Below are 22,167 nucleotides of genomic sequence, written 5' to 3'. Positions count from 1 at the left end.
AGACCACAAGACCAAAAAGATTTTATAATATATTTTGGGAAAAAACGTTTTTGAATTACACACAATTTCACTTACACAGCCTACTGCTAGAACATGTTCACATACGTTACAGTCGCATATGCAAAAAGAGAGAAGGAGAAAAAGAGGAAGAGGATGAAAGGTACATTATAATAGAAAGACAGAGGTAATTTGGTTTCCCTCGAAATCTCATATATCTCAATTGTTTTGGTGGAGTTGACTTCATTGGTGGTTAACAATCGGTAACCTTTAACATATCGAGCAGGTATTTGACTTGGTCAAGGCAATAATCATGATTCATTGTGATTGGTCAGAAAGTAGCCTAGTAGTAAGCCTCCAGATTGTGTGTGTGTGTGTGGACAAAAATACCAGGCAAACAATGTCAAGGTCACATTGACATGGGGTTTGGATTTTAAGAGTAAAAACTGTTTACAATGTCTGGTAACATCTGGGCAGTGTTCAACGACTGGTCCATTGTTTGTTGTTCTGAGAAATCAGTACCAAGTAGTGTTTCTCAGTGTGTGTGTGTGTGTGCGTGTGTTAACGTGTGTGTTAATGTGTGTGTGTCCGAGTGTCACTGTGTGTGTGTGCGTGTGTTAACGTGCGTGTGAATGTGTGTGTGTCCGAGTGTCACTGTGTGTGTGACAGAGGGCATATGAGCATGGTGGAGTCCAGCTCCAGGCGGAAGGCGGGGTAGAGCGGCTGGGAGAACTGACAGCGGAACGTGTGCAGCAGCGTCACCTCCCCCGCCACGCCGTAGAACGACAGCGCCCCCTTCTGCCGCTCCAGGAACACGCCGATCCTCGGGCACGCCGGCGCCGCCACCGTCGTCTTGCGGTTGTCGTGCCAGGCCGCGTAGCCGGCGTGCGTGCACCGCAAGCGCCACGAGTTCTCGTTCCGGCCCAGCAGACACGGCTTCCCGCCGCCCTTGCGTCCAATGCCCCGGTACGTCACGCCCACGTCCACCCAGCCGCTGCCACGCCACTCCACCTCCCAGTAGCTGGCGCCGCCAAACTGGCCCTCGCGGCAGAGCACCTGGGCCACGCTGTCGAAGCGCTGGGGGTGGGGGGGGTACGGCTGGGGCTCCTCGCCGCAGTGGGCCCCCTGGGGGCCCTCCAGGAGGACCAGGGTGGGGTGGGCCGTGTCTGGGTCCAGGGACAGGTGGCAGGAGTCTGGGGAGGGAGGGAGGGAGGGAGGGAGGGAGGGAGGGAGGGAGGGAGGGAGGGAGGGAGGGAGGGAGGGAGGGAGGGAGGGAGGGAGGGAGGGAGGGAGGGAGGGAGGGAGTCTTATCACTCTTCAATGGGGCTGTCTGGACAGGACAAACAGTGGTGAGTGCTGACATTTGGTCTTAGTGGAAATATGACACATGTGGCCTTAATCCCTTACTGTCACACACACACACACACACACACACACACACAGACACACACACACACAGGGGCCTTAATCGAGCCTCTGAATAATTGACACCTACATCATGCTTGCCTGGTGCCTGTCTCTCCGGTCTCCTGTCTGTGGAGTATGGACATCAGGAGGACAATGACTCTGGCTGTCATAACTGTCACACTTATCAAAGATGGATGAGCTGTGCACAGGCTCCCTGCCACAGATCAGCTCTCAGCCTGCTCTCCATCAGGCAGAGAGAGGTGGAGGAGAGATGTTGGAGAGAGAGAGAGAGAGAGAGAGAGAGAGAGAGAGAGAGAGAGAGAGAGAGAGAGAGAGAGAGAGAGAGAGAGAGAGAGAGAGAGAGAGAGAGAGAGAGAGAGAGAGAGAGAGAGAGAGAGAGAGAGAGAGAGAGAGAGAGAGAGAGAGAGAGAGAGAGAGAGAGAGAGAGAGAGAGAGAGAGAGAGAGAGAGAGAGAGAGAAAGAGAGAGATCCCCTTTCTGCGAGGACTGGGGTTGGTGCCAGTGAAATGTCAACACTGCAGGGGTGATGGGGTGCAGAGATGGTGGGATGAAGAGAGAGGTGTGGGACAGAGGGGTGAGGGGAGAGGTAGAAGGGGGGGCTTGGTTGGCACAGGAGCGATGGAGCGATGACGAGAGAGGTGTAGGGCTGGAGCGATGTTGGGAGAGGTGTAGGGCTGGAGCGATGTTGGGAGAGGTGTAGGGATGGAGCGATGTTGGGAGAGGTGTAGGGATGGAGCGATGTTGGGAGAGGTGTAGGGCTGGAGTGATGTTGGGAGAGGTGTAGGGATGGAGCGATGTTGGGAGAGGTGTAGGGATGGAGCGATGTTGGGAGAGGTGTAGGGATGGAGCGATGTTGGGAGAGGTGTAGGGATGAAGCGATGTTGGGAGAGGTGTAGGGATGGAGCGATGTTGGGAGAGCTAGAAGGGTGGCCTGGTTGGCAAAAGGTGTGAAGACTTGTAATTCTGAGGGGACCAGCTGGATCGCCATGGTGACACAGTTTTGTGTGTTTGTGTGGGCAGTACTTACACCTGAGGAAGGCTGCTCTCATCCTCTGGTCAGCAGCCAGGAGAGGGAGGGGGGAGAGGGGGAACACCTTGGGCACCGCTATGGAGGGTGAGAGAGAGAGAGAGAGAGAGAGAGAGAGAGAGAGAGAGAGAGAGAGAGAGAGAGAGAGATGGTGATTGACAAAGAGAGATTCAATGAAAGACAGCGAGTGAGAACAGAGAGAAAAAAGAGATAGAAACACAAGTTAAAAGAAAACACAAACCGAAGCGAGAACATAAACTTAACAACTATCCAGCAAGCACACACACACACAGACAAGATCCGATACCAGTTGAATTATTAACCTTGCATGCGCTCCAACTGCTTCTTCAGTGTTAAACTGCTTGTAAGTCAGAGATAAACTGGGTCAACTGTGGGCCGGTACTCTCAAGACAGATGACCCTGTGTGTGTGTGTGTGTCTTACCTTTCACACACTCTCTGCTGGACAGGTGGCATGCAGAAGAGCTCTCGTTTACTGGGAAGAAGAAGGAAACACGTCAGGATGTAGACGTGTGTGTGTGTGCTGTGTGTGTCTTTTGAGTGAATGTGTGTTTGTGACCCACCTGCGCGGGTGATGTTGTCCACCTCCTCTCTGCACAGCTCTTTCATGCGGGCCCTGAGGTGGCCCAGGGCCCTGCCCGCCGCAGCGAAGCCCTCCATGGGCAGGCCCTGCACCCTGCAGCTCCTCCCTGTGGCGGGGAGGACACACAGCAGGGGGGCCGACTGGGGGGGGGGAGGAGGAAGGGAGGGATGAGGGAGTGGCAGTGTAGAAGGGGAGAGAGGGGGTTGAGATCACACCCTTTTGTTACTCTCCATGCCCCAGGTTCTTCCTTCATTTCTTCTCTCTCTCTCTCCTCTCCACAAGCTGTCTGCTCCTCCTCTTGAGTCTCTCTCTCCTCCTCCTCCTCAGTCTCCGCCCCCTCCTCTGAGTCTCCGCCCCCTCCCCCACCCATTCACCTGGAGGAAGTGAGTGTTGTCCTCGGTCAGTAGCAGCTGCTCCATCTCCTGGTCTCTCCTCCTCAGCTCCTCCAGCTCTCGCTCCAGAGTCTCCAGCTCCCTCTCCGCCCGCCCCACCACCGCCCGCCCCCTGGCCTCCAGCCTCGCTCGCACCTGGGGGGGGGGGGGGGGGGGGGGGCAAGCCGTTACATACCCCGTCACCTCGGGGGGGGAATCAGAGTTAGGGACTGTTGTCCCATGTTAGGAAAGAAGGAATGAAGGAAGGTAGAGAGGGAGGAAGGTAGAGAGGAAGGTAGAGAGGTGGGAAGGAAGGTAGAGAGGAAGGTAGAGAGGAAGGAGGGAAGGAAGGTAGAGAGGAAGGTAGAGAGGAAGGAAGAGAGGAAGGTAGAGAGGTGGGAAGGAAGGTAGAGAGGAAGGAGGGAAGGAAGGTAGAGAGGAAGGTAGAGAGGAAGGTAGAGAGGAAGGAAGAGAGGAAGGAAGGTAGAGAGGAAGGAAGGAAGAGAGGAAGGAAGGTAGAGAGGAAGGAAGGAAGAGAGGAAGGAAGGTAGAGAGGAAGGAAGGAAGAGAGGAAGGAAGGTAGAGAGGAAGGAGAGTGTGACCTCGCTCCTGGTCTTCTCCAGCTTCAGAGCCAGCTCTTCAAACAGAGTGTCGCTGTCCTCCAGCACTGCAGACGCAGACTCCTGCAGCCCCGCAGGGGCACATGGGGCAACAACGTTTAGGTGACATATGAGACATGGTGAGTGTGGTTCTGCTGTGGTGATTCTTGTGTTGTGTGTGTGTGTGAGAGTGTGTGTGTGTGTGTGTGTGTGTGTGTGGGAGCGGACACCTACCTTGAGGGACTCGAGGCTCTGTTGAAACTCCTCCTCCTCCCTCTCTGCACTGCTGATCCTCCCCCTCACTACCCTCTGAGAATCCTGGAGATGAGCCTGGAGAGGGGGGGGGGGAGGAGAGAGGGTGGAAAGAGAGGGGGGGGAGGAGAGAGGGTGGAAAGAGAGGGGGGGAGGGAGGAGAGAGGGTGGAAAGAGAGGGGGAGGGAGGAAGGAGAGAGGGGGAGGGATGGAAAGGAAGATGGAAAAGTGAGACATGGCAGGGGAGGGAAAGAGAGATAAGGAGATGGAAAAGAGAGAGGTGGAGCGGGGGATTGGATTTAACCAGAGATGGAGGGAGGGGAAGAGCAGCGTGAGGAAGAGATCATTTCCGTTCATTCATTGACCAGATGTTTGGATCCAGAGCGATGTCTAAATAGTGCAATGTAGTGAGTGCAGACCAAGACCGAGGACTAGAAGTGTGCAGTTTATACGGCACGGGGGGAAACGATTTGAAACAGTGTGTTTCGTTAGAGAGGATTCAGACTACCATCACCCCAACAACCAGATTATGGGATTATCACTGCAAGAGAGGAAGTGAGAGAGGGAGGAAAGTAGGGAGAGAGAGAACGAGAGAGAAGAGAGAGAGAAGAGAGAGAGAGGTGTAAAAAGATAGTAAAGGGAAGGAGGGAGTGATGAAAGAAAGAAAGGTAGTGGGGAGCATTCCTGATTGTGTATCTCCTTGCAGGCTTTAGATAAGGCTTTTAGGAATCCAGACCCTGTCCTTGGTATCTCAACAGCTGCTAGCTACTTGACCTGGTTATCAAGTCTCCCAACACAAAGACCCACTGAAGGCAACCCCCGATATGAACCAGGCCCGAATGGTTTCCTGTTTCATAACCGACGCAGTGGAAAGGCAGTGCCGCAGTTGATACGGACTTGTCGTGCTCAGTCCTTACATGTGTGAGATCTCGCAACGCACAAAAGCAAAGCCCAACAGGTTTCCGTGGTTACTAGAAAGAGTTGTAGTCGGGTGTCTAAAATGAACCACCTGTTTTCTTGCTCTTTGCGCGTCTACGTTGAGCACTTCTTCGCAGAGTAGGCAGTCGCCGCTCCACTCCACTGCGTCCTCGTTGCAGCCGCCGCCCTGCAACCCCAAACGGTGCTGCGCGCACAGACGCTCCGCAAGGCGCTCCACCGCGGCGACCAATTTGTGCCGCCGCAGCGTTTCCACCTCTCGGTGCGGCAAGACGTGCAGTTCGCAAAAAGAGGCCAGACACACGAGACACGACTTCAACGCTCTTAGTTTGTTTTCAACCGGGCAGAAGTCACACGGGACATCCCCTACTCCGAGATACAGCTCCGGTACCGTGGACGTCACCATCTCGTTCATTTTGACTTTCTCCACAACCTCTGCAAGCACGGTGTTTCGCCGTAGCACTGGTCTCGGGCTGAACATTTCCCGACATTGTGGACAGCTGAACTGCGCGTTTTCTACGTGGTCCCAATAACTGTTGATGCATAACATACAGTAGGTGTGACCGCACGGGATGGACACCGGGTTCTTCCATATATCTTGACAGATAGGGCAGCGGAACTGACTTTCCGTTACCGATATATTCGCCTGTGCCATACCGTCGATGAGTTTTTGCCTCAGCGTCTCTGAAAATTTCCCGTGTTGAGTCAAAAAACAATCGTGACAGTTCCGTGCCTCTCCGGTTTGTTTACAGCAAAAAGTGGGCGATAGTTGCGGATGTCGCAGGACCTCCCACCCAGCGTGTCATGATATCGTACTCCTCCGGGAGCTGGTTAACTTCCGAGTTCCGACTACCGAATCCTCAATCAGGCCAGATCCTAAACCTTGACGTCAGTGCATCTTCCAAGCTCTGCCGTAAGTCTTCGGCAACATGCGCAGCAACATCTATAGTCCCTCGACAGTCAGCGCACTCACTCACCCATAGTTACGACATAAAACAATCCCTCTTTCAACGGTTTTTATTTATGTTATGGAAACTGCATAAAAGAGCTGAAAGCGCTGCTTAATGAACTTGTAAAACATAAGAAGTTGCAGGCACTAAAAGGCAATATATATTTTTGCTGTATATGCTGGATTATCACATATTATCATATCAAACAAGTAATATCATATAACATCCATGTTGTTGATGAGTTGATTCTATCCCTGTAGTTCAGTGATATCCCAGATAAAGTGTAGAGGCAGACCCTTCATCCTGTCCTGGTAGACCTGGTCAAACCTTTCACTCTGGGCCACAGTCAGGGAGTTCTTCCAGTCTCCAATGGTACCTGCGACGGACACACACACACACAGACACACACACACACACACATACATCACAAACCCCCAAAAGGCTGTAGACTTACACTAACACGGGTCACCAACCCTGGTGCGGCACAAACCTCATCTCTCGTAGGACTGTGTGTGTGTGTGTGGAGCGTTAATCGGCCCGCTGATCGGGGGGCGGAGCCTCTCACCCTTCCTGAGGAAGCGTCCCTTGGCCGGGTCTTTCACCTCGTCAGGCAGGAACTCGTAGTTGGCTTTGGGGTCCCTCCTCATGTTGTTGAAGGTGACCCGCTCCACGATGTGGTCGATGGCCGCGTCCGACAGCGTCTTCCCCACAAACTCCACCAGACGCACCACCACTGACCTCAGGTCCTGACGAGAGGGGGAGGGAGGGGATCAGTGTGTGTGTGTGTGTGTGTGTGTGTGTCGGAGAGAGAGGAGAAGTGTGTGTGTGTCAGATAACACGCGTGTATCCTCAACCTACCTTGATCATCTCCTCATAGGTCAGGAACAGGATGTGGTATTTGTCCTTGTTGGTGTACCAACCCCTGATGTGGTCAAACCAGCAGCCGCCAACCACTAGCGCACGCACGCAAGCACACACAAGCACAACAGTACTCATCCGTTACATGATCACCCTCTCTACAATGATATGAAATGGGAGGACATCAGATGAATTGTTTCTATTTGCGACGCACACGCACACGCACACACACACACACACACACACACACGGTACACTCACTCCACCCGCAAAAGAACTTGTCCAGCATCTCGTCGTAGTGTTCCGGGCTGTCCAGCTTCTTCATGAACTTGGAGAAGTGGAAGTAGGAGACCAGGGCATCTTTTGGGTTCCTGCTCACATAGATCACCTGAGGAGAGGCGTGGGGAGGGCGGGTGAGTGTGTGTTTGTGTACTACAAGGTGTGTGTGTGTGTGTGTACCTTGGCCTTCTGGTTCTGCAGGCCGCGGGGCATGAGGTGTTGGTGCAGGTGGGAGCAGAAGAGGCGTGGGGAGGGCCTGTCGTCGTAGCTCTTCCCCTTCTCCAGGAACTCCAGCCAGGGCATGCGCTCGAACGTGATCTTGTCTGACATCTCGGGGAAGTCGTCCTCGAAGATCAGGGTGATGATGCGCTGGGTCCACACCGTGCCTGAGGGAAGGAGGGAGGGGCAGCACAGGGGGAGAGACGTGAGGGAGGGCAGAAAAGGGAGGGAGAGGGTGGGAGGGGGAGATGGGGGAGAGAAGGGAGGGAGAGGGTAGGAGGGGACAGTGGGGGAGAGGGGGGAGATATCCAGAATCTAATCTAATCCTGCCCACTCCACCAATCACTTGTGTATTTGGCTGGCTGAAGGGGTATCCATGGTGACGTGTGTGTAGGCCACAGGACTTAGAGGAAAGGGAGGATAAAGGCACCTGGACACGTAGTGGCTTCTGATCTCTTAAGTAACAGCTGCAGAGAGAGGGCCAAAGATAAAAAGGGAAATAGGTGTGTGTGTGTGTGTGTCTGAGAGAGAAAGAGAGAGAGATGTAAAAGTATTGTTGTCAAAACGCACCTACACGTGCATGTTTAAATGTGAAATGAGAGCCCTCCCTAGGGTGTTTCACAACTGCTTTGCACGTGAGCATACTGGTGGGATCTGAATGTTCCAGAACTACTCTGCTCTAGAGAGTTAAGGAATGCCGTTATTTACCCTTCTTTGACTTTTTGACTTACTTATAGAAATGTTGATGGCCAATGTGTACGCTAGTCCTCTGAATGGTCGTAGGCTGATATAAATATAACTCGTGTTTTTCATGAATCTGCCTTGCGTTGTAATGGAATGTTATTCTTTTTTTCCCTGCAGCTTAGCCTTATCCTTTTTTTAACGAATACTTCTCAATAATAATACAATCATGTCTGGCAGGTACTGACTAACGCGACATGTTTATGCTATTCCGGTAAAGACACGTGTCAAATAACTTTTGATTTCACCTGATTTCGGGAATGTAACGAGAAATACATCACTGTCCTTGATCTCAAAATGCTCCAAGCTGTCGATGTACTCCGTCGTAAGTTCTTGCGTGTCATCCACCGGAAAAACGGTGCCTTTGTAGGTAAACATTTTATCTCCGAGAAGTTTGTATTCCTGTTGAGCCATAGTTTGTCAGTTATATTTTAACAACAATACAGTAAAAAGCCCGGCTGATGAAGAGGTCTCCAAGTTATGAAGGATATTGTGTAAAGAAGGACGTTAAAACATTTTATGACTCCAAAGTCAGGAAAACTATTGCCCAATTCAGTTCAAGTTAAGGTCAGTTTGCTCGAAGAGTGTGATTAAAGTTACACTTTGGACCGGACACTTGAAACTAGAATGTTTTTCTCTCGACAGATAGACTGATTACAACGATTTAGGAGATCAGTTGTGAAACAAAAGTTTATAAAAAAAAAATATATATTTGTAATCTTTCAAAACTATTTTCACAGACACGGTGAAAGGAGATGAGGAGTGGGGAGATGAGAACAGAGAAGCCTACAGAGCACAGTACAGAGAGTATCTAGTCCACGTGAAGTGCTCATCAATAATGCAAACCTTTTTTTCATTTGTTTTTTTCAAAATTATTGTTTCAAACTTTCCAAACTCGATATTTTTTAAACCTTTAAGAAGCTTTGTTTTCACACGTTAAGTTAAAAGAGAGGATAGGAGACAGGAGGAGAGAGGGGAGAGGAGAACTAAACGCCTTGAGCAGAACACAATGGAGTACAGTAGAGTCCTTTAACGGCGCCTAATAGATCAGGCTTCGACTCTGTGAGGACTCCAAATAAGAAAACGTGTCCAGATAAGTGTCAAGGGATGACATAACTACCCCAAACGATGTTTTGAAGTTTAACTCCTTTATCAAGCAGTTACAGTGGGGTCACATATTCTGACAATTTACACAATGTGCTGGTACATTAAATATTTCGTTTCTTTGAATCTCTGAAATAGCATGAAATCCTCGTTATTCTTAATAACATTTTCTGAATTGTACTGAAAAATATCAAATATACACCAGATTATTCTAATGATGTCTGGCCTACTTCCACACCCTTTACTTTTTCAATTACGTTTAAAAGAAATATATATATAATCGCTATGCTATTTTCAGAATAGCGATTTCATATATATTTATTTTAAATGTAATTGAAAAAGTTAAGGGTGTGGAAGTAGGTCAGATATCTTTAGAATAATCTGGTGTCAATTTGAGATTTGTTAATATAAATTTGAAAATTGTATTAAGATTAACAACGATTTCATGCTATTTTCAGAGATAAGCGATTTTATATATTTTAAACGTAATTGAAAGAGTAAGCCATACCTGTTACTGGCAGACTCGCATTCTATTCATTTTCTGTGCAACGTCGCCATCTTGTGGTCAGTATTGGCAACAGGCAGTCTAGAATCTAAACCTCTAATAAATATTCTAACTCTGAAAAAAACCCTAACCAATATGAGCTACTATACCTATCGACAAAACGTATACATGTGGTCAGTAATCTTCCTGCTGCTGTACTGACATCAGTGACCTATCACAAACTGTGACCGGGGGTCGCCGTTGTAATGGTCACAGTTTTCACTAGGTCACCGATTTCGGTACCGAAATACGTTTCCCCGTCGAGATTGTCAGTTTTTGGAGACTGATTTCCAAGATATAGGGGTGCCAGTTGGATTTGTTAGGCACCAGCTTTCACCCATTCAGCAGTGTTCGATTTGAGGTTGCAGGTGCAGTTGGAGTCAGGTGGCTGAGCGGTTAGGGAATCGGGCTAGTAATCTGAAGGTCGCCAGTTTGACAGTTCACACAGCTCTGTGTGTGTCTCTCTGTGTGTGTCTCTCTCTTTGTGTGTGTGTGTCTCTCTGTGTGTGTGTGTGTGTGTGTGTGTGTCTCTCTCTCTGTGTCTCTCTTTGTGTGTGTGTCTCTCTGTGTGTGTGTGTGTCTCTCTCTCTGTGTCTTTCTGTGTGTGTGTGTGTCTCTGTGTGTGTGTGTGTAGGACGGACACAAAAGCCCTGCAATGGGGTCTGCTCCCCTGACTCCCTGGGTGCTTTGTGGGTTGCAGTGTACTTGCCATTTTAATGGCCCTTTTCAGCTAGGCCGTAAAACGATCCTGGGCCTTTCCTAGCCAGGGTGTGCCCAGGCATCTCTGGTTTACCTGGGGGACAGCCTAGGGAGGGGTTGGGGGGGGGGGGGAGGCAGCTGGTCAGCAGGAGAAAGGGAGGATGGAGGGATGGATGTAAGGGGAGAACACTGAGAAAGAACAAATAAACAAAGGTGGTGATGAGGCTCTCTCTCTCTCTCTTTCTTTCTCTGTCTCTCTCTCTCCCCCTCTCTCTCTCTATTTCTCAGCTTCTCTCTGAGGGCTATCCCCTGTGCAAGCCCCTCTGTGCCCCCTGTACCAACCTACACAGGCTGCAGTGTGGAGCAAACAGCGTCAAATATAGCCCAAGGCATCAGACATTCACATAATTAGCGTACTAATGGAAGGTTGCGCGTGGGCAAGCACACACACAAACACTCATACACCTGATTAATCTTGAAAGGAGGCAGGATTGTATACACATCAGGGAATCAGGTGGCTGAGCGGTTAGGGAATCGGGCTAGTAATCTGAAGGTCGCCAGTTCGAATCCCGGCCGAGCCAAATGACGTTGTGTCCTTGGGCAAGGCACTTCACCCTACTTGCCTCGGGGGAATGTCCCTGTACTTACTGTAAGTCGCTCTGGATAAGAGCGTCTGCTAAATGACTAAATGTAATTGTACACGTGAATAAATTACATCAGGCCTATATACAAGCATGCAAATTGCATTTAAGCAGACACATATCACAAAATAAACAACATAACGTGACCCTTGCTCTGGCCCTTAAGAACGACAAAAAAAAGTAGCTCTCATCTAATACGCGTGTTGACACTCTGCTGCGCATTCCACTGCCGCAACGCCAGCTTTGACGCACAGCCTCCAAAATGCAAACAGCGGTTCAGACATGCCCCCGCTACCCCTTCCCCAGCATCTAGAGAGAGGAGGCTTCGCTGATTGCCAGCAGCTAAACCGCTCGTCATGTCAGACACGAATACAACCTGTTGGGAATTAAGTCGTACACAGACACGGGTTTTGTGTTGTGTTTCGCGACAGGGTCTTCCATTGAGCGCTCTTTTCTTTGGAATCTGTAGGGAGCATGCGGTTAACAGTAAAGACAAAGTAGTCAGACTACTGAAGACATATCCATTTCAAACTGCAGTGGGGCGTTTTTTGTTAACATGCGGATCCTGTTCTGGGAGTTGTGAAAAGTGACATAAAAGCTATGCTGCTTCTTTTTCCTTCTCTTTCCTCTATATTCCCCGTGCGGGGGACAAAGGAGAATAATATTTAGGCTACTCGCACGTTGAATTTAGGCTACGTGCGCTGAAGCCTGGCTGACCACCAGGTTCCATGACATGATTTGAAGCGCAGTGTTGAGGAAGGAAGAAGGCGGAGTGATTGTGAGCGTGTCAACTTGTGAAGTGAATTACACTGTCTCATGCGCTCCGGATACTTCGGAGTGGGTAGGTGACAGGTAGGACCGCGTGCTGAAGTTCTTTGGGGACGTCACTGGTGATCCATCAGCGGTTGATACGGCGCAGCTGGGCCTAGTCTGAAAGCTGAAATGCAAACTTTTGACAGATATCAGTTTCAGTTTAACGGATAACGGATTTACCGCTATGGACTATTAATGGCTGTCAGAATGATTGGAAGCTGAAAAATATTCAGCAATGGATGTAAGTTGAAACATGCCTACAGAAGGCCTATTTGACAATATTGATAAGCGTATATTGCCTACGGAGAGCGCGTGTCATTGGGTGAGCTACATGACACGAAATTAGGAAGTAGCTCTAGATGTTTTTATGGACCAATATTCACGTGACGTCTTCTAGCACTATCAACTGAGATACTTGAATCAACGGAATAAAATCGTCAGCAATTTAATGCCATCATGCACACACGGAGAATGTTGCGGGCACTCCCTGTTGTCATCTTAACTTTCTTCATCATCTTGTTCGTTGATTTTCGAATGCGGACAAAACCTTCTCACAGATCAGACGGCATCCGCAACCCTAACCACCTCCAGCACCCAACTCCAGAAGCAGCTTCCCCGGCGAAAGAGGCTGCAAATTCGAAGAGCTTGTTATTCCCGCGCGTCGATGTCATCACTTTAAACCGGAGGATGACAGACTTGCACGAAGAGATACTTAAAAAAAACAATAAGTTAAAGACTTGGAGGCAAACGAGTGTGCCTCTACCGCCGTTAAAATTAACGGACATCTTCATAGCTGTTAAGACTACCGGGAGATTTCACAGCACGCGACTCGGGCTCCTCATGGACACTTGGATTTCTAGGACCAAGGATCACGTGAGTGTCTGATTTAATTATCGATCCATGAGTGCAGTGTCACTCAAATATACATGGGAGGTTAAAACTCGAAATCGAAAAAGGGCACCTAGATGATATCATACTCAGCCCATGATAGAGTCCAGTAGGCCCAAGTGTGCTCCCCTTCTTGGAGAAACGGTGTCAGTGCTGACAGGACATGACATCATCAGCACAACACCCCCAAGTGGTGTTGTTGACTGGCATGTGTTGGTTCACTGTGACTTCACAGTGCGTGGAGGACTGGAAGGGCACCAGGCCTGGACTCAACGCAGATCTCAGCATGGCGTCTTTCCTGTTGTGAACACTTCTCCTCTGGATGAACAAAGATTCCCTTCCCTTCGTGGGATGAGCAGGGTCTGTGTACTAGCTGCTAGGGCTGAACAGGGTCTGTGTACTAGCTGTTAGGGCTGAGCAGGGTCTGTGTACTAGCTGTTAGGGCTGAGCAGGGTCTGTGTACTAGCTGTAAGGGCTGAGCAGGGTCTGTGTACTAGCTGTTAGGGCTGAACAGGGTCTGTGTACTAGCTGCTAGGGCTGAGCAGGGTCTGTGTACTAGCTGTTAGGGCTGAGCAGGGTCTGTGTACTAGCTGCTAGGGCTGAGCAGGGTCTGTGTACTAGCTGTTAGGGCTGAGCAGGGTCTGTGTACTAGCTGTAAGGGGTGGAGGTGGAGAGGGATGGGAGGACACAGGCGTGGGTGATTTTCCCCTTGCTTCTCTCTGTCTTGTGTTGTTTTATCCCCTTTCTCTGTTGTCTTGCATACAGAGAAACGTCTCACACACACACACACACACACATGACACATCTGGGAGCATCTGAAGGCTGGTTTAGCCAGGCCTTATCTATAAGTGGCTTGTCAAAGCAAATTCCCTACATGCTACCAACAGTGTGACACCCCCCCCCCCCCCCATGCACACAGCCGCCCCACACCCATCCAGGGTGACCATCCTAACAAGGTTACTCATTGCTTCCTGCCCTGCCCTGTCCCCTGTGTGTGTGTGTGTGTGTGTGTGTGTGTGTGTGTGTGGGGGGGGGGGGTAAATTGGGGGGCCTCTGTTACATCCTGGTGTGAAGCCCTCCTGCAGGCCTCTTCGACGGCCCTGACGACACTGGAGACACGGCAGGCCTTCTACTCACACCGAAAGAGGGGGAGGGGGGGGGAGGGGAGGGGGAGGGGGAGGGGGAGGGGGAGGGGGGGGGAGGGGAGGGGGAGGGGGAGGGGGAGGGGGAGGGGGGGGGGGAGGGGAGGGGAGGGGGAGGGGGAGGGGAGGGGGGGGGAGGGGGAGGGGAGGGGAGGGGAGGGGGGTGTCAGAGAAGAGACCCTGGTTTAGGTCCCAACAACGCCTCAACAACGCCACTTAGACTGTGGTGTGTCGGAGGGGGAGGGGGGGAGGGGGATGAACAGAGAGGAACAGAGAGATGGGATCAGAGAAGCAGAGAGGTGGAGGAGACATGCAGATGCACACAGAACCAGGAATAGAGAAGCTTCCTGGATGTGCGAAGCAAATAGACAGTTAGCCGAAGTTCTACAAAGCAGGAAACAAGATGATGTCACAGTAAGACTGCCCATGTCTCTAAGCAACAGTCCATATTGCGTGTTGGGCAGTGTACTAGATCGGTGGGTCTTGTTGTTACCCCGTGGAGGGGTAACTAGGGGTGGGTAACTAGGGGTGGGTTATGGACTAGATTCTCTGGATCCCATTCAAACGGTTGCCACTTTGCCCTAGTGACTGTTCTCTGGTTGGTTTCAGACTGACGCACACACATGCACACACACAGGATGTTGTGCGGGGCAGGCTGTCTGCAGCAGGCTAGGAGGAAGCGGCAGCCGCTGAGCGCTAGAACAATGACGAACAGGAAGCTGATACAAGAACAGGAAGTGAGGTTGCATGTTTCAGTACACAGTGTAAAATGACCCTCCTCTCAATCCACACTCTAAACACACGCTGTACAACGCACACTGTGTGCAACACCACACACACTACACACACACACTACACAACACACACTGTGTGGAACACCACACACACTACACACACACACACTACACACACACACTACACAACACACACTGTGTGGAACACACACGCTACACAACACACACTACACAACACACACTGTGTGAAACACACACACACACTACACAACACGCACTGTGTGGAACACACACGCTACACAACACACACTACACAACACACACTGTGTGGAACACACACACTATACAACACACACTATACAACACACACTACACAACACACACTGTGTGGAACACACACACACTACACAACACACACTATACAACACTCACTCTCTGCTGCAAACACTATGCAGCACATGGACACTACAGAACGTACACACACACACACACACACAAACACATTCTGCTGGTGTGAATATGAAGTTTGACTGAACACGGTCTGGTGGGATGAGGTAGGGCAAGTCTTCAGTGTATAAAAGTGATGTATCCATTTTGATTGGTCAGTCTGATCTGTGAAAGCACCCCAGTGTCCCCACATCCAGTACAACCTTGGTTTGGATCGTTTTCCTCTTCCTCCTCCACTAGTCTCTTTATGAGCCGCCGCTCTCTCCGGCCCCCGTTGACCATTTTGGATCTTTAGACCAGATAGTGATGATGTCTGGCAGCCATTGCGGGTTCGACCCCATGGGGCCAGTTTCCTGAGTTATGACTGTCTGGGAAGAAACGTGTGTGTGTGTGTGTGTGTGTGTGTGGTGTGTGTGGTGTGTGTGGTGTGTGTGTGTGTGTGTGTGTGTGTGTGTGTGTGTGTGTGTGTGTGTGTGGTGTGTGTGGTGTGTGTGGTGTGTGTGGTGTGTGTGTGAGAGAGGTGGGGGGGCTGGAAAGGTCTGTGGAGTCTCATCAAGAGAGGATCGATTTGTGAATAAAAATGATGACTCCTCTGTAGGAGGAGGGGGAGGAGGTGAAGGGGGAGGAGGTGAAGGGGGAGGAGGTGAAGGGGGAGGAGGTGAAGGGGGAGGAGTTGGGACATGGTCAGAGATAAGATTTAGAGGTTGTTGTGTGTCAGAATGACACAGAGGCAACACACTGTTTGGCTGGCTGGAGATGGTGTGTGTGTGTGTGTGTGTGTGTGTGTGTGTGTGTGTGTGGTGTCTGCGTGTGTGTGGTGTCTGCGTGTGTGTGGTGTCTGTGTGTGTGTGTGTGTGGTGTCGGGGGCAGTGTCAGGACAGTCATGGTTTAGTCTCCAGGACAAAACATTTACATCCGTTGTTTCTGCACCATCAAGAACATCAAGATGCAAGCTTGTTTAAAAAATGGGTTATGGGCTAGCACACACATATCCATTTCAAGAACATTTCAGGTCTTCCCAAAGGAGTGTGTGTGTGTGTGTGCCCTGGAAAAGCCTGTTTCACACCCTGATGTCAGCCAGGCATTAGTGCTGACGCTCTCCTCACTCATGCTATCTCTTCTCCTCTCTCTCTCTTCCCCTCCATCCCTCTCTCTTCCTCTCCACCCTCTCTCTTTCCCTCCCTCCCTCTTTCCCTCTCTCTCTTCCCCTCCCTCTATCTCCAGGCAGATGGGGGAGGGGGGGAGGGGGAGAGAGGGGTGGTCGCACTACCCCGTAACACTGCAGCTTGCATCCTTGTTTCCTTTCGTTCCATCCTTCCTTCTCTCCTTACTACCCTCCTTGTTTTATTTCTTCCTTCCTTGTTAAACTTCCCCCTTTGTGTCCATTTAACCACCATCACTGCTGTAGCGTCAAAGACTACTTGCCTGCCAGTAGAGGTCAGTAGTGAACTATAACAAGTCTCTCTTTTTACTAAGGTGTGTGTGTGTGAGTGCACACTGTAGTGTGGGACTCACCTGAGAGCACTTTATGTTCAAAGCACCAAGGTCACAATAACCAGTGCATTTGTGTGTGTCTGGAACCAAATAGAACTATAGTGTTTGTGTCCAAGAACAAGCTTTTTAGGCACTGAACCACAGAGCAGCGTGTGACCATCCCAGCATGGGAGACGGTACCTCACTGTAGGGGTGGTCCAGGGATGAGAAATGCTGATCCAAGTGGTGTTCATGTGTGTGAAACATGCTTCTGAGCCGTGTTCATGTGTGTGACGTGGTGTGAATGACCCCTGGTTGATCTGTCTTCTTCTCCTGGGTCTCCAGACGTACATCTTTACTGACGCAGAGGATGAGGACATCACCTCCAAAGGTCAGAGGATAAACTGACACCACCTCTGTTCCTCCTACAGGGGCTGGATCACTCAGTACCTAGGTCATCTCTCTCTCTGTCTCTGTCTCTGTCTCTGTGTCTCTGTCTGTCTCTGTCTCTGTCTCTGTCTCTGTCTCTGTCTCTCTGTCTCTGTCTCTGTCTCTCTGTCTCTCTCTGTCTCTGTCTCTGTCTGTCTCTGTCTCTGTCTCTCTCTCTCTCTCTCTCTCTGTCTCTGTCTCTGTCTGTCTCTGTCTCTCTCTCTCTCTGTCTCTGTCTCTGTCTCTGTCTCTGTCTCTGTCTCTGTCTCTGTCTCTCTCTCTCTGTCTCTCTCTCTGTCTCTGTCTCTGTCTCTGTCTCTGTCTCTGTCTCTGTCTCTCTGTCTCTCTCTCTGTCTCTCTGTCTCTCTCTGTCTCTCTGTCTCTCTGTCTCTCTCTGTCTCTCTCTCTCTCTGTCTCTCTCTCTCTCTCTCTCTCTCTCTCTCTCTCTCTCTCTCTCTCTCTCTCTCTCTCTCTCTCTCTCTCTCTGTCTCTCTCTCTGTCTCTCTGTCTCTCTCATCCTCCAGGGTTTAACATGGTAGTGACAGCCTGTCCGTCAGACCACAGTCACCAGGCCCTGTCCTGCAAGATGTCCGCAGAGTACGACCACTTCATAGCCTCCGACAAGAGGTAGGAGCCCTGTGTGTGTGTCGGTACCTTCTATGTCGTTTCTGCTGTGGTGTGCCTGCATGTGAAAGCGTCTCTCTGTGCAGATGGCTGTGTCATGTGTAGACTGTGTGTGTGTGTGTGCAGATGGCTGTGTCATGTCGACGACGATAACTACGTGAACCCTGGAGCTCTCCTCAGCCTCCTCTCCTCCTTCCCCCCCGACGGAGACGTGTACCTGGGCAAGCCCAGCCTCGACCGCCCCATCACAGCCCACGAGCTGCTGGAGGGCAACAAGACGGTCAGCTCCCATGATGCTTTGCAGGGCCGGGGTTGTTGTTGTTGTCGTCCCTGTTCTCCCTCCCTCCCTCCCTCCCTCCCTCCCTCCCTCCCTCCCTCCCTCCCTCCCTCCCTCCCTCCCTCCCTCCCTCCCTCCCTCCCTCCCTCCCTCCCTCCCTCCCTCCCTCCCTCCCTCCCTCCCTCCCTCCTCTTACTCTCTTTCTCCCATCCTTCCTTCCGATCCTTCAACATCCTTTTCAACCTGTCTCCTTCCTCCTCCTCTCCATCCTCCCAGGCTCCCTTGCCTTCCACCCCCCCCCCCCCCTTGGCATGCTAACAACCTCCCTCCTTCCTCCCACAGCCTTCCCCTCTTCCTCCCCCCTCCCTCCTTCCTCCCACAGCCTTCCCCTCTTCCTCCCCCCGCCTCCCTCCCTCCTTCCTCCCACAGCCTTCCCCTCTTCCTCCCTCCTTCCTCCCACAGCCTTCCCCTCTTCCTCCCCCCTCCCTCCTTCCTCCCACAGCCTTCCCCTCTTCCTCCCCCCTCCCCCCTGTCCTCCTCAGCTGTCCACTGGTCTGACACGATGGTGGATCAGATTAAGTTGTCAACGTCGAGGCCCTGCTGGGACCCCGTTCCCACTCCTCCATGTCTAGGTCCATGTCTGCAGGCCGACCACCTGGTCAACACCAATCCATATCTAATCAGCCTCCTCTCCCGTCCTCACCACAGCACTGGTTATCGATGAGTCTCGCCCCCCCCACCCACCCCCCTCCCTCGTGTCCTCCCCCTCCTTCCTCTCCATCTGCCACCCCCTCAGTGTCCGCATCAGGGGAAGGAAGGAAGGAAGGGAGGGAGGGGGGATGGAGAGGGGAGGAAGGAGAGATGGGGATGAGGATGGGGGGGATTGAGGGGGAGGGAGGAAGGTTTTTCTAACTGGACGATCGATGAGTGATTACAGCCCCATATTGATCCCATCTGTCCCAAGTTCTCTGGTGGTGGGGGAGGGGGGGCTTCCTTGGATGGGGGTCTCTCTCTCTCCGGGGGGGGGGCTTCCTTGGATGGGGGTCTCTGCTATGGTTGGGGGAGAGGGGGGGGAGCGGTGTCAACCACTCAATTGACTGCCGTTACTTTAAGAATAGACATGCAGCCCACCCACTGGAGTGCATGTGTGTTTGAACACGTCGTAGGTGTGTGCGCCGCTGTTCCCTCCCAGTGGGATGCGTGTGTGTTGGCAGTTAAAGTGCATCTTAGATCCACAGTGTGGGTGTGTGTGTGTGTGTGTGTGTGTGTGTGTGCGGCTGGTGTGTCTGTCTGCCTCGGCGCTCACCAGGGTCCTCCTCCGGACACCCAGCCAGACAGCCATGTGAAGATCCAGATACATCTAGTACCTCTCTCTCTCTCTCTCTCGCGCACGCTCTCTCGCTCTCTCGCTCTCTCTCAACATAAGGAACTACAGTTAGTATTGTCCTCTCTCTCTCTCTGTGTCTCCTCATCTTTCAACTCTCTTGTCACTCTTTCTCTTTACCTCCTCCCCCATGTTCCTCTTCTCCACATCTCTATTCATCCACACTGTACTTTCTCTTCTCCCTCCCTCCCTCCCTCGTGCTGTGATTGGAGGACAGCCAACTTATCTGTGCTGTGATTGGAGGAGACGTCCCACCCTAGCTAACCATCTCTTAACGGATCTACTTGACAAACACTAAACAAATATTAGACTGTCTGTGTCATCGAACACCACACGGTGTACTCCAATCTATTATTCCTTTAATCTACTTGAGGAATACTAAACAAATGATGATGCTTTATTATCTACTTGAGAAATGATGGTATGGAATGGAATGTTAACAGGAACACGTCAGGCTTGTTTACCAAGTGAATAATGTACGAGCTAACTTTGGAAATTAGGTACTTGTAGTTTTGTTGGATTGTAAGCAGCATGTATTGAATTAAGAGAGAGTGTGTGTGTGTGTGTGTTATAGAGAGAAGTGAAGTTCTGGTTTGCCACAGGAGGAGCTGGCTTCTGCCTGAGTCGCAGACTGGCAGACAAGATGAAGCCCTGGGCCAGGTGAGGGAGGGAGGGAGGGAGGGGTGGAGAGGAAAGCAGAGGCAGATTATTTTTTTGTAACTGTGTGTGTGCGCGGCCAGCGGCCCCAAGTTCGAGCAGACGTCAGCAGTGATCCGTCTCCCTGACGACTGCACGGTGGGCTTCATCGTGGAGCTCAGGCTGGGCATTCCCATGATGCACTGCTCCTCCTTCCATTCCCACCTGGAGAACCTGCTGCTGCTCTCACCCAGCAGCATCCCCCTGCAGGTACACACACCTGCGGCTACACACACACACAAACATGCCAGCTACACACATGCATGTAATGTGTGTGTCCTCTCTAGGTGACTCTGAGTTATGGTCTGTTTGAGAACAAGATGAACAGTGTTGAGCTGAAGGGTGTGTTCTCCAAGGAAGACGATCCTTCCAGGTCAGTCGCTCGTTTGTTTGCTTGCTCTCTCTCTCTCTCTCTCTCTTTTTCTCTCTCACACTCTCTCTCTCTCACTCACGCACACAGTGTGTGTTATGTTTTTCCATTTTATGAGGGCTGAAAGCCATCAGAGATTTTAAGTCGGTGTGGAAACAACAAGCTTTCAAGTCTCTTGAGAGCTCCCCCCCTCTCTCTCTCCCCCCCTCTCTCTCTCTCTCTCTCCCCCCCTCCTCTCTCTCTCTCCCCCCTCCTCTCTCTCTCTCTCTCTCCCCCTCCTCTCTCTCCCCCCCCCCCCCTCTCTCCCTCTCTCTCTCAGCAGTGTTCCTCCTGTTTAGCAGTGTGTTGTATGTGCTCAGATGAAACAACACCACGCTTCACCTTCCTGCTGGTTTTATGTCTCGTTGCTGCCAGGTTTAAGAGCGTTCACTGTTTGCTGTATCCTTTCACAAGCTGGTGTCCTTGAGTTTCCCCCTTAAGAACTCCAGTTCCCAGCAGTGCCTGGGGTGTTCTGGAAGACGCCATTGGCTACGGTGGAGTCAGGACTTTGTGGTGATTTGAAGATCTTGTACTGGGATAATAATTCAATGTCGATTTTAAATCAAACAAAAAGGATAACCACCCGGGTCACCTAACCTCAGAGAGGACCAGGAAATGTCCTTGGGCTGGAGCTGCTCATCAGCTCACCTAGAAAACAGGCCTTCTGTGGAAACTAGACCTTGCCTTGACACAAAATGGCCAACTATACAATACGTCAGCAGGGTAATGCAGTGATATTTCAGAGCACTTCAACATGAGCACGTGTACAGTATATTTTGAGATGTTGAAATGAGTTGACTTGCGAACCAATCAAATATGAATGTAAATGTTTTACCTTCATGAAAAACTTTTATAGAACTCCACAATGATGTGATCTACTGCACTGTGCCCTCTATTAGTGAGTGTGAGACTGTGTTGTGTGTGTGCAACTCTCTCTCTCTCTCTCTCTCTCTCTCTCTCTCTCTCTCTCTCTCTCTCTCTCTCTCTCTCTCTCTCTCTCTCTCTCTCTCTCTCTCTCTCTCTCTCTCTCTCTCTGAGTGAGCTATCCTTGGCTAAATAAATGAAGCTGTTGTCACGGTGCTACTGAAGTCTTGAGTGGTGATGTTTTGAAAGGGCGCTAGAGAAGCAGACACACACTCACACATGCAAGCTGAACTGACTGTGTGTGGTCAGACACCAGTGCAGTCATTCTCTGACCTGGAACACGAGGATCCTCCGTCTGAAGCAAGAGAGGAATACTCCAGTGAGTGACGTGTGTGTGTGAATACAAGAGTCTGCGTGCGTTTGTGTTCTCTCTCTCCATGTTGCCATCTCCAGCAGAGCATAGCCCCCCCACCCTCCTGCTTCCCAGGTGAATACACAGAAACAGAAGGGCTTGCTCATCCATGCCCTCACCGCCCCTGCACACACACACACCCCTGTACAGCACACCACCTCTGTCGTGTGTGTGAAAGGGAGTTGCCAGTGTATAAACCCACGAGCACATGGCAGGGCCCTGGGGAGGTTAATAGGTCTGTCACTGAGGCATGAACACACACACACACATCCTAGACCAGGGCAGTTATAGGTCTGTCACTGAGGCATGAACACACACACACACACCCT

General features: G+C 51.0%; 3 protein-coding genes across 6 annotated transcripts; 1 reads left to right on the top strand and 2 right to left on the bottom strand.

Annotated features, from left to right (window-relative positions):
• Window positions 1–16: 16 nt before the first annotated feature.
• Window positions 17–6,068, bottom strand: LOC146237501 (E3 ubiquitin/ISG15 ligase TRIM25-like). 2 transcript variants are annotated; one of them, XM_084684770.1, is made up of 9 exons: window positions 5,285–6,068; window positions 4,258–4,353; window positions 4,027–4,107; window positions 3,428–3,580; window positions 3,034–3,193; window positions 2,895–2,945; window positions 2,452–2,529; window positions 1,493–1,530; window positions 886–1,190 (listed from the first exon to the last, which is right to left on the bottom strand). In XM_084684770.1, the coding sequence occupies exons 1-9, from the start codon at window positions 5,864–5,866 to the stop codon at window positions 969–971; spliced, it is 1,461 nt and encodes a 486-aa protein (XP_084540896.1). In that variant the 5' UTR covers window positions 5,867–6,068; the 3' UTR covers window positions 886–968. The 2 variants fall into 2 exon arrangements, with proteins under 2 accessions (XP_084540895.1, XP_084540896.1); XM_084684769.1 differs by lacking the exon at window positions 1,493–1,530 and having other exon boundaries at window positions 17–1,190.
• Window positions 6,069–6,212: 144 nt separating this feature from the next.
• Window positions 6,213–8,806, bottom strand: LOC146237500 (amine sulfotransferase-like). Its single transcript, XM_084684777.1, has 6 exons — window positions 8,507–8,806; window positions 7,479–7,684; window positions 7,281–7,407; window positions 7,020–7,114; window positions 6,727–6,907; window positions 6,213–6,537 (listed from the first exon to the last, which is right to left on the bottom strand). Exons 1-6 carry the CDS (start codon window positions 8,670–8,672, stop codon window positions 6,410–6,412), a joined length of 903 nt encoding a protein of 300 aa, XP_084540903.1. The 5' UTR covers window positions 8,673–8,806; the 3' UTR covers window positions 6,213–6,409.
• A 2,767-nt stretch (window positions 8,807–11,573) lies between these two features.
• On the top strand, window positions 11,574–21,642 carry mfng (MFNG O-fucosylpeptide 3-beta-N-acetylglucosaminyltransferase). 3 transcript variants are annotated; one of them, XM_084684772.1, is made up of 8 exons: window positions 11,730–12,932; window positions 17,089–17,134; window positions 17,697–17,799; window positions 17,923–18,076; window positions 20,032–20,117; window positions 20,198–20,363; window positions 20,441–20,526; window positions 20,846–21,642. In XM_084684772.1, exons 1-8 carry the CDS (start codon window positions 12,516–12,518, stop codon window positions 20,859–20,861), a joined length of 1,074 nt encoding a protein of 357 aa, XP_084540898.1. In that variant the 5' UTR covers window positions 11,730–12,515; the 3' UTR covers window positions 20,862–21,642. The 3 variants fall into 3 exon arrangements, 2 of the variants coding, with proteins under 2 accessions (XP_084540898.1, XP_084540897.1); XM_084684771.1 differs by having other exon boundaries at window positions 11,748–12,932; window positions 20,938–21,642; XR_014740494.1 differs by lacking the exons at window positions 17,089–17,134; window positions 20,032–20,117; window positions 20,198–20,363; window positions 20,441–20,526; window positions 20,846–21,642 and having other exon boundaries at window positions 11,574–12,932; window positions 17,175–17,799; window positions 17,923–17,941.
• The last annotated feature ends 525 nt before the right edge of the window (window positions 21,643–22,167 follow it).

This window comes from Hypomesus nipponensis, chromosome 21 (assembly GCF_054491055.1).
Source record: "Hypomesus nipponensis isolate SF chromosome 21, ASM5449105v1, whole genome shotgun sequence".
NCBI lineage: Eukaryota > Metazoa > Chordata > Actinopteri > Osmeriformes > Osmeridae > Hypomesus > Hypomesus nipponensis.
Note: the sequence above shows the minus strand (reverse complement) of the source record. Positions and strands in the feature narration are given on the sequence as shown.